At 40.9% G+C, this 10,568-nt stretch overlaps 1 protein-coding gene across 1 annotated transcript; it reads left to right on the top strand.

Annotated features, from left to right (window-relative positions):
* The first annotated feature begins 1,273 nt into the window (after positions 1 to 1,273).
* Positions 1,274 to 8,170, top strand: nrros (negative regulator of reactive oxygen species). Its single transcript, XM_050057255.1, has 3 exons — positions 1,274 to 1,524; positions 3,073 to 3,187; positions 6,115 to 8,170. The coding sequence occupies exons 2-3, from the start codon at positions 3,086 to 3,088 to the stop codon at positions 8,071 to 8,073; spliced, it is 2,061 nt and encodes a 686-aa protein (XP_049913212.1). The 5' UTR covers positions 1,274 to 1,524; positions 3,073 to 3,085; the 3' UTR covers positions 8,074 to 8,170.
* Positions 8,171 to 10,568: the final 2,398 nt, after the last annotated feature.

Below are 10,568 nucleotides of genomic sequence, written 5' to 3'. Positions count from 1 at the left end.
TAACCTTGGACGTTGTATCTGGACGTGGAAAGTCGATATGTGACGAGGTCGGAGTGAGAATGTGTTGGCCATGGTTACATTACCTATCCATGTTTTGTACCAGGCTGTAAACAGGTTTTTTTCCCTACTATAAAGTCGGCCATTTTAACCTGGGGGTCTATGAGGATTCACTTGCTGTTGGAGCCCCGTGTTGCCATTCAAGGAACTGCAGGTTTTTGGCACTTTGGCACAGGCTTCACTTTGCAGCCCTGGAGGTTGCTGCTTGGTTAAACCCTATGGACGCCTCAAATATTTGTCTTCTGTTCTGAGTGTCCTTATTTTTGAAGTTGCCACTGTTCTGCCATGGTGCTGACACTGCTGACGAGTACAAAAATGTGTGTGTTTAAAACTTTGTATGCAGATTTTCCAGTTGGCCCACGGTGAGCCTCATGTTTGCAATACTTTACATTTCAGAACAATTTGCTGAATATGAGCATAGAAACAGTTTATTCTTCACTTTATATAACCAGTTGATACGTCTTGTGTGCAGAGCGTCACACCCTGACATGGGAGTCATGGATTGGAAAATCTTGTTGCCACCCAAACTTACAACAGAGTCAGAAGTGAGAGCTAAAGATGTCCTGTGTGAAAACAGGAAGGAATCACTAACAAATCAACTCTTTAAGGACGGCATCATCACTTCCTGATTCCTAATTCCCTATTCTCTCACCCATGGGTGACTGCTGAGAAGAAACAAGTTACAAGTGGAGTTAATAAAGTCAGAGAAACAAAAGAGAGCTGGTGCAATTAGTAACTGGACTTAAAGACCCATGCAGTGTTTAGGGAGGGTACATGTTGCTTGAAGTAGCCATGTTGCAAACAAAGAAGTACTGAAAGTAAAGCATGAGAGAACTGCTCCATTACTCAGAGTATGCTGCAGTGTTATCTGTCAGTCATCTTGCTCTGAGTTATACGGAATTGTGATCCTTCAATACACTGCTTCACATTCAGACACCTGACTGTATGTGCTTATGTGTGTTTTGTAATGGCTGTTGCAGTAACAGGCCGAATATCAGGCAGGAAGGGTGTGTGCATTGAGTGGTTTCCTCTCTTGGAGCTTGGCTGATCAGAGCATGCCGAGTGTTAAGGGTGTGCTCTCGTTAGGTTTTTGTGGTTGCAGTTGTGCTACCAACCTTAGTTGCCTGCGCAACATCACTACTGTCACCGTGTTTGTGTGACGGGGGTAAAAAAAAAAAAAGATTAAACATGTGCTTAGCTGGCTGAGAGCTGTTGAGCCTGCACTCGCCTTCCTGTGGCCCCGGGCTTGAGAACCTCTTTCTGATTGCAGCTTGTCCATGTGACTTTGGTTTCCGTTGCTTGCCTGCTTCCGTGAATAGTAAAAAGAGGCAGCGGTGCTTCACTCAGAGCAGAGGAAGGCAGCTGAACCTCACACACGAGAACACACACTGCAACAGCGAGTCAACTAGAGATATGGTCAGGGGATCAACCGTCAGTGGCTTGGGAAATCCACACCTAACCACCAGAGTAAGTAAATGCACTGTGCACTAATCTAGTACTGCAGTATGCACTAATGCAACAACTGCTAAGAGACGCAAACTGCATGCTTTGCCTTTGAATTCAGACATATTTTGTCTTTGGCGTTTGAAGGAGCTATCTTATTGATCACCTGCTGTTGTGCAAACTAGAAATCCTGCTAGTGCCATGTAGGATCAGTCATAAAGAGTCTTGTTAGAGCATCAGCATGAAACAACAGTTTTCAACATATTTATCAGTGTTGCATAGAGTCATTATTAATGTTTCCAAATTTGTTGGTAGTGCGAGAAATGCTCCTTGAGTTATGGAGTTTAAATAACAAATGTCACCTCAATTTAATGCAGATTTTCAGTTTCAGTTTATGTGTTAAAATAACATATCACATATTCTATCATTATTATGATGGATGGATGATATGCTGTAATTCTGTGCAATCCATACACAATGTAAGCATGTTTATATTATATTATCACGCCAGTAACACTCCGAAAAATGTCTTTTCTCCAGTGGCTGACCCTCCCCCAGGACACTTTATAAAGTTTAGAAACTACTGTCAGTAGATTGGTGAGGATACACCGTTTATTTTATACACTTAAACAACAATAAAGTGAATAAAAAGTGAGAAAATGTTATTATATAAAAAAAGATGTTGTGTGAAAAACAGTGAGGGGATTTAATGACGCCCCCAAAACAACGCACACGTCCACTAAAATGCAAAGGTTAAAATGTGTCTTCGCCAAAAGGGAACAGAAGGTCATATTCAGTGTGCGTCACGCAGTGGTTTGACTTGAAATATGGGAAATTTCTTTAAAATGTCCAGCTGCTGTTCTTAGGAAAAATACCATATCATAGATTTACATCATGTTATTTAACTCCACTGCCTACTTTACTGAGTTCTATCATTGCGTAGGGTCACAACAGAAAACGCAGATTACATGCTACGGACATGAATAATGTGAGGATTATGTTCCTAAAGCATGAGAGACAAATGAACAGCACACACATATTGGAATATTTATAAGAACTATAAGAACAATTATGACTAAAAATTAAAAAAAGACACTTAATTTCCTGCATTCAGGTGAAATTCTAAACACTGTAAATGTATTTAATTTTGTCAAAATAAAACTCCTCTGCAACTTTCATGTTCTAGATATTGAGGATGACACGTCCCCTGCATTCCGCTCCCCCACTGCCCCCCCCAAAAACATCTCCAACTATGGTTTTGACATGACTGTCTACATCCATGACCTCTATTCTGCTTTAGCACTTTAACACCAAGCTGCCGCCTCGCTCATCTGCTAGTCCAGTTTAGAGTGGACAGATTGATTTCCTGCCTGTTGCATGCATAAAGCACATATTTGCATTTTAAGACATCATTTCAAAATGTCATGCTACCATATTATCAGGAAATCATAATGACTATGTTTTAACCTGAGGCAGAGCGAGGCCAAAGCTTGCATTCAGTACACTGAATCATCTATGGTCAGCACATGCCCATTTGGCTCAATCAGCACCCTTTTATCACCCTGTCAACAGTGAGGATGTTAAGATGCCAGTCCACAGACTCACTCCCATCCTGCTGTGCTTGTTACCCATGTTGGGAATCCTGACGCCGGGCTCGAGTCATCCACAGCACAGCCGATGCCAGCTGGTAAGACGTCTGTTTTGTCTCAGCCTTACTTATTAAAAGCACATCTCGAAATAAACTGAGCTGTCAGAGGGAGTATCTGATGTAAAGGGCAAAACAGTTTCTGTTATTCTGAAGAAAACACTGCACTTTGTGGTAATCTTAAAGCATACAGAGATAACTGCCTTCTGCTAGACCAACTCACACGTATAACTTTGATAAAAGATACACTTTTGTTTTGTTTTTTTAAGGCACCATGACAACACTCATTTACTCTGAAGCTGCGTTCAGTGCTTATCAGATCTTCTGTAAACACGACACTGTGACTGAGATTAAAGATATTATTTTGTGGGCTCGGAAACACAAAGTGGGTTATCCATAATCCATCAAAGTTGGTTCGCCACTTCATTGAATATTTGAATTATGAGTCATTTTCACGCTAAAACTATCCACTTCCTAATAAACCATATTGTCTATACAGTGGGGTTTATCGCTCACAACACAATTTCACATATACAACAGTGGATTTCTTTGTCTGTTGCAGTGGAAGAACCCTTTATTATTGACTTGCTCACCTTTTAAAAAGCCATTTGCGAGATTTAATCAGCTCTTAATCATTTGGGTTCAGTCTGGAGGCTGATTGTTTCCCATAAGATAACTGGTCGTAAGTGGTCAATAGCATTTCTGATGAATTAAGTAGCTAGTTAAAAAGTTTTCACAACCAGGCAACGCCAACATTTATTATTAATATATTAATCAGTAATTAGTCATTTACTAAATACTAATAAAGACAGTTTTTCCAACTTACAAAACCTTTATAAAGAATGCTGTATTGAAAAGTGGTAGCCTGCCCTACACAATCAACAAAGAAATAGGCGAGAAAACAAAATTTGTTACGATACAATACAATATGATAAGATACGATGCGATACGATACAATATGATAAGATACAATACGATACAATATGATAAGATACAATACGATACGATACGATACAATATGATAAGATACAATACGATACGATACGATACAATATGATAAGATACGATGCGATACGATACAATATGATAAGATACAATACGATACGATACGATACAATACGATACGATACGATACGATACGATACGATACAATAAGATAAGATAAGATAAGATAAGATAAGATAAGATACGATGCGATACGAAAGTATGATATATTGACACCGTAGGGAAATTTGTCTTGGGCTCAGGTGCTGCACAAGTATTGCTGCCTCACATAAAAGTCCAGAAGAAATGAAAAGCATACACCATGAAAAAATAAAAACACATACTATACATAACATCAGCACACAACAGAGCAGCATAAGCAAAACAAGCAACATTATTTAAAGTCTTAATTAAGCAGTATCATCTGCCCGAGGGTACATTTGTTCAACTCGCACTGTGTCCCGAAAGCCTGTCAGTGTTGAGACCTAGTTGAGATTCTTTTGATGTTACTAAGAATGAGAAATAAAGGACAAAGTCATTGTTGTCATTTTGTGACCCGGAGCTTTATGACTCAATGTCAGCACTGTACCGAGACAGAATAAAAAAAGAAGAGGGGTTGAAGAAAAGTGAGCAAAGCCATAGGACTACATGGTAGGCCTGGTAATATGTAGTCTGGGGCCGTTTAGTGGCCGTTTTGGTAAGGAACCGGAACCAGGGCGAGAGAGACAGGATTCCGTCAAAATAAAAGCACCAAGCTAATAAAAATGTGGTGAAACTTTTTAATTTAAAGAATATAACTTACAAGAAAAGTTAAGTTAACCTTTTTCTTTTATTGTAAATCGATGGTGCACCAGAATTTAAAGTTTTACTTTGGTGAACACTTTTACTTTAGTGAATTTGGTGAATTTCGGATCCGCTCTCTAGACCGGAACCAGAATCCAGACAAAATTCAGAGTGAATGGGAACCAGGCTCTTTGCCATTCGTGAAGAGCCTGGTGACGTGAGGCTAGGTAACATGTAGCCTATTTGGGATTTGTGTAAGGTATTTTGTTGAGTTGCTACTTAACAAAATTTTAAAATTCAATGTGAAAGGTAACAATTGAAAGAAGTGAAGTATTTATGCACTGCCGTGGACAATATGAAAATTAAAGAGTGCTTTCATCTCAGCTCACGCTGGTTCAGAGCACAGAACGTCTGTGTTTACTGTGTTCACTTGAATCCAGCTATCGGTTTTATGCCTACTTTACTATGAACCAAGTTAGCCGTTAGCTGCCTTCCCCAGTTAGTTAGCCAGCTGCTGTTACGGGAGAATATTTGCCTCCAAAAAACACGTCTGTATTCAAAGCGAACACATCAAGAGTCTATAGCCATGCTAACAGCTCTGTGAAGCTGTGGTGCTTTGAGCTAAATGCTAACATGTTAAAATGCTCACAGTAACAATGCTAACATGCTAATGTTTAGAAGGTAATATCTACCAGTTCACCATCTTCGTTTAACCTAATGATAATCAACACTAAAGTCAAAGACAGTCAAACAAGTGAATCTGAGGGGAATGCCATTAGTTTAGCAGGTATTTAGTCATAAAGGAAAGTATTGGGCACCAAAGTCATTTCAATTCATCCTCTAGGGACCTTGAGTATGTATAGCTAATTCTACTGCAATCCATCCAACCTTGATTTATTTTACTCTGGACCAAAGTGGTGGACCCACTGACCGACAGACTGACATCTCTTGAGCCATGCTGCAAGTGTGGCTGTAAACTAAAAATAGGCCCATGACAAATTTCTGATGCGATACGAGAGAGTTACACAGTCATTCCCAAAAGAAAGCTAGCTAATAAAACACAAACAGAAGATTCAGCCTTGTGATTTTTGTGCCTGAACCTTGTATAATGTCTAAAAAGGGCAAACAATTCTCTCCCACAAAGACACATTCAATACTCAAACACACAAACTTAAAAGTATGTGCTCTCCTTTTCTCCGCAGATACAAAGAACGGCTCTCTGCAACAATGGCAAGCTTTCCTTTGTGCCTGCAGGACTGCCAGACAGCCTAGAGGAGCTTCAGCTCAACTACAATCACATTCAAACACTACAGAACAGCTCTCTCCTCCGTTACCCTGCACTAACCACCCTGAGCTTAGCATGTAATAGTTTGGAGAAGTTAGAACCAAACACTTTTCAAGACTCAAAGTTGATAGAAAGCCTTAATTTAGCAAATAACAATCTTCATATTGGCTACCAAGAAACCAGCCTCGCGCTCAGGACTCTGCCCAGGCTCAGAGCTCTGGATCTCTCTGAGAATGAGCTCACTGACGAAATGGCCGCCACTCTCCTCCAAAATCTGACCTCCCTGGAGTACCTTAATCTTTCTGGAAACTTCTTGATGAGACTAGATGAGATGTCGTTCAGGGATCTTCACCAACTCAAAGAGCTCGACCTACAGAGAAACAGCATGTATGAGATTGATGGTGCCTTCGACAGCAACCCCAAGCTCCAGAGACTAAACTTGGCCTTCAACTCTCTGCTTTGCCTAATAGACTTCCACATGGCCCAGCTTGTGGTCCTCAACGCCAGCCACAACTATATTGAGTGGTTCATCTCCAGGCCAGACCTTAACGACACTTTCCAGCTAGAGACACTTGATCTATCACATAACAAACTGCTTTTCTTCCCTTTCCTGCCTAATGACAACCACTTGCGCAATCTTTACCTATCCCACAACAGCATTAGGTTTTACGAACACTTGGCAGACAACAACACATACCCGAACTTGACTACAACTGTTGAGTTCTACAATATGAAGAAGTACACAGGCAACGTGACGGCTCAGCTGTGGGACGACAGCCTTCACGGTGACATCTCCTCTTTGGAGATTTTGGATCTAAGAGGAAACCAGGTGGAGTACTTTCCTCAAGGATTCATCCAGAAAATGCCTGTCCTGTCCAGACTTCAAATGTGCACGAACTGTCTGGAAACCTTAGATCTCACATCGGAGCAGTTCCCTGGCAGCTTGTATGAGTTGGACATTAGCAACAACAGGCTGAACCAGATTGTAGCAGATAGGGGTACGCTGATCACTCTTGGTAATCTGACGTACCTTAACCTTAGCCTTAACGCTCTTGAGGAGTTACCCTTGGGATTTTTTTCCTCGTTGTCAAGCCTCAGGTCAGCGGATCTCAGTTACAACATCATTGACATTTGTCCTGCTGAGGAGGCTGAAACCAGTACAGACACTAGCTCTGGTTGCGCAGATTGGACAAACATTGTATCTCTAACGCAGCTTTATCTTAAGGGATGCAACCTTCAAAGAATTCCATCGTCTGCATTTGCTGGGTTGTCTTTAACGCACTTGGAACTGTCCGACAACCCTGGACTCATTGTCGATGAATCAATACAAAGTCTCAGCAGAACGTTACAGCATCTAGGTTTAGGAAACACTCACATACAAGACTTTGACTTCTCCCATTTCCAAAATTTGAAGTATTTAAACATTTCACAGAACTCTCTTGCCCATCTCCCCCCTTCACTTCTAAAACTTGAACTGAAAGTGCTGGATTTGAGGGACAACAGACTGTCCACTATTCCCTCAGGTCACGCCAACGCATTAGCCCCGAAACTGCACACTGTCTTCCTCACAGGAAATCCGTTCAACTGCTGCCAAACCGAGTGGTTCAGGACATTTGAATCAACAAAGACAATCAATATAGTCGGACAATCAGACATCGAGTGTGAGGATCTCATCCAAACGACACACAGAATAGAGCACTCTCAGTCATTTTTGTGTTTGGAGATGGGCGGGGAATCTGTACTCTGGTACATTCTGCTTTTTTTACCCATCTGTCTTTCATTCGTGGGCATTTCGGTTATTGTTCTCCTCACATTTAAGCCCTCAATAATACAAAAGTCAATCAAAAAGAAGTGCTTGAAGCCGACGTCTTACTGATACTTTATAAACCCCAAACAAAACCACACTGTGTACCGTATGCTGTTGAGAAATGTAACTGAATGTATGTTGGAAATAAAGTCACTGTAAAAGTGTTGACGATGAAGTGAAGTGCGGTTAAAAACCAGACAACAATCCTGATAACCTGATGTAAAAATGTGGCTGCAGTCTTGTGGGACTTGTGTGTGTGAGTGTGTGTGTGTGTGTGTGTGAACATATGCAGAAGTAGTTCGATGCAAGCTGTTGCTATAAGCAGCAGAGGAAACATGAAATTTCCTGTTTTGCTAAGATGTGCAGCAACTGCCCAGTTCTGTATCTCAAAGAGGAGGGCTCTGAGGTTTCCTTCCCATCAGAGAAGCACAGATGCAACATAGACATCAAATTCCAGTGTGTCAGTGCTCCTGAGGAGCTGGTTTGGACCTTTCTATTGATACTTGCTCATCTATTTTGCCGTGCACTCGGCAGCAATGCAATAAAACACTGTTAAGTTCAAGCATTTTTTTTACAGATATTACCAGAAACATTGCAAAGCAACAGCATCGTCTAGCACGGAGGGGAACAGCAATGCATTTCTCTACCTTTGTGTGTATGTGGGTAGTTGCTCAGGAGTGGGAAGGCTGGTAGATCAGTGTGTAGCTGTGCAGTGTGCTGGAGGCCTAACCAGAAAGTAACCAGAATACCGCTGTGGTGATGCTCAGGGTCATGGTGGTTGGAACATAAAAAGAGAAACCGGAGCGAAGCTGTGTCAAAGCCTAGAAATACTCTAATTTTTACCCATCTTTGAGGACATTAGGTTATCAGTCAGTCAGAGAGTGTTCATCTGCAGAGAAGGGAGGATCAGTTATGAGCATGTATGTGGATTCAACTCAGGGCAGCAGCTGACTAGAGATACAGGAACAGGTCTGTGACTTGAAGGTTTCTGCTGGAGTACCTTTAAACACCATTAGTTCATTAATAAGCAGTGTGAACAATAACTCATCCTGCACTTCTGGGTTCATTTTGAAGCAACTTGACACCAATGTAAGCCGTCGTTGAAGAAAGAGTGCCGGCAGCTACTGTGCTTAAGGGTGCAAATTGAGGTTTTCAGTTTCTAATAGGAAACAGCAGGCGATATAAAATAAAGATGTGAACTCAAAAGGTTGACCTGGAGCGACAAAATGCTTCTGACGAAATGGCTCAAGAGTCCGATCACATTGGGAAAGACTTGCTGTCAAGAAATCATCATTTGCGGAAGGCGCTTTGCATCCGGTCACAGATTGTTGACCAAGAGGAATTTTATTTGATTACTCAGCTATATTACATCAAAAGTTAGAAGACAACTATGGGGCATTCGCACAACATGGCGGACAAACTTAACATGGTGTATAAATGTATTAGATGTGATTGCACAAGCCACATTCAGTGGTGGTCAGCGAAGCAAGCGCGACCACAGACAAACTATACACATGATAGGACCGCCCAGCTAAGTTTGTGGCGTGCACATAGCACAACGAACTTGGAAGCTTTTTTGAATTTGCAAAACAGTTCGGCTGTGGTTATTTGCTCCGTACTTGAACTACATTACCAAATATATCCCACAACACTCTGAGCAAGTGATGTGGCAAAAGTGAAACAGGCTTCTTTTTTTTCTTTCAAGTAGTGGTCACAGTTTCTCACAAATAAATACACATGTGAACGGAGAAGTGAAATGTGACCTGAAATGATCAAATGAGGTTCTTTTTAGGTGCGTTCTGACAGCAGGTGAGCACTGTGGTACGTTTGAGCTAGATCTATGTACAATCTAGATACAGCATATCCGGGTACATTATACCAGAAGTGGTCAGGGTGACTGTAAATGTGTTCCTGGTTGCACTGAGCGGAACCATGACAACCAATTCTACTGTTGATTATGAACTCTATCTTATAAATATGATTCTGGGAAACATCTAGCGTGAGTTGGTTCATCTGGTGCCATTTTGAAGGTATATCTACGGTGACTGGTAGCCTACAGTAAACAACACAATTAAGTTGTTATCCAACCCATTAAACTGTCAAACTGGAAAAAACAAACTGTGAGAATACCGATTTGTTTGCATTTCAATCTAGGCTGGGAATATGTCACTGACTTATCGTACTTCTTTCATATCACATAAAAACTAACACTTAAATTTACTTAAATTGCTGTTACTTTATATTACTTATACAACAGAGGTCTACTGCTAAATTCAGTTGTATTTTTTACTCAGTAGAGTAGAGCTCCCATTTAATGAATCAGTGGTTAAAAAATGTGCATACTGCGTTGTCAAGGCAGGCGAGCATCTGGGAAACATTACGATTATTTACTTAACATGGAGCTGAAATAATTACTGAATTATGTGAAATTTTGCAGTATGAGTTAGTGTTTGTTTTAAGTCGTAAGAAATGATAAATCATTTTCTAGAGGGAGTAGATGTTTATGGTAAGCACTCAGGCTGGGTTAAACGGAGCAAGGCAAACTAGAGATTGCTCCTGTAATC

Source organism: Epinephelus moara, chromosome 11, assembly GCF_006386435.1.
Source record: "Epinephelus moara isolate mb chromosome 11, YSFRI_EMoa_1.0, whole genome shotgun sequence".
In the NCBI taxonomy this organism is placed as follows: Eukaryota; Metazoa; Chordata; class Actinopteri; order Perciformes; family Serranidae; genus Epinephelus; species Epinephelus moara.
This window is presented reverse-complemented; position numbering and strand designations above follow the sequence as displayed.

Coding starts and splice junctions, on each gene's coding strand:
- nrros (XM_050057255.1), top strand. CDS start 3,086: ATGCCAGTCCACAGACTCACTCCCATCCTGCTGTGCTTGTTACCCATG. Junction 3,188..6,114: donor AGCACAGCCGATGCCAGCTG/GTAAGACGTCTG, acceptor TTTTCTCCGCAG/ATACAAAGAACGGCTCTCTG.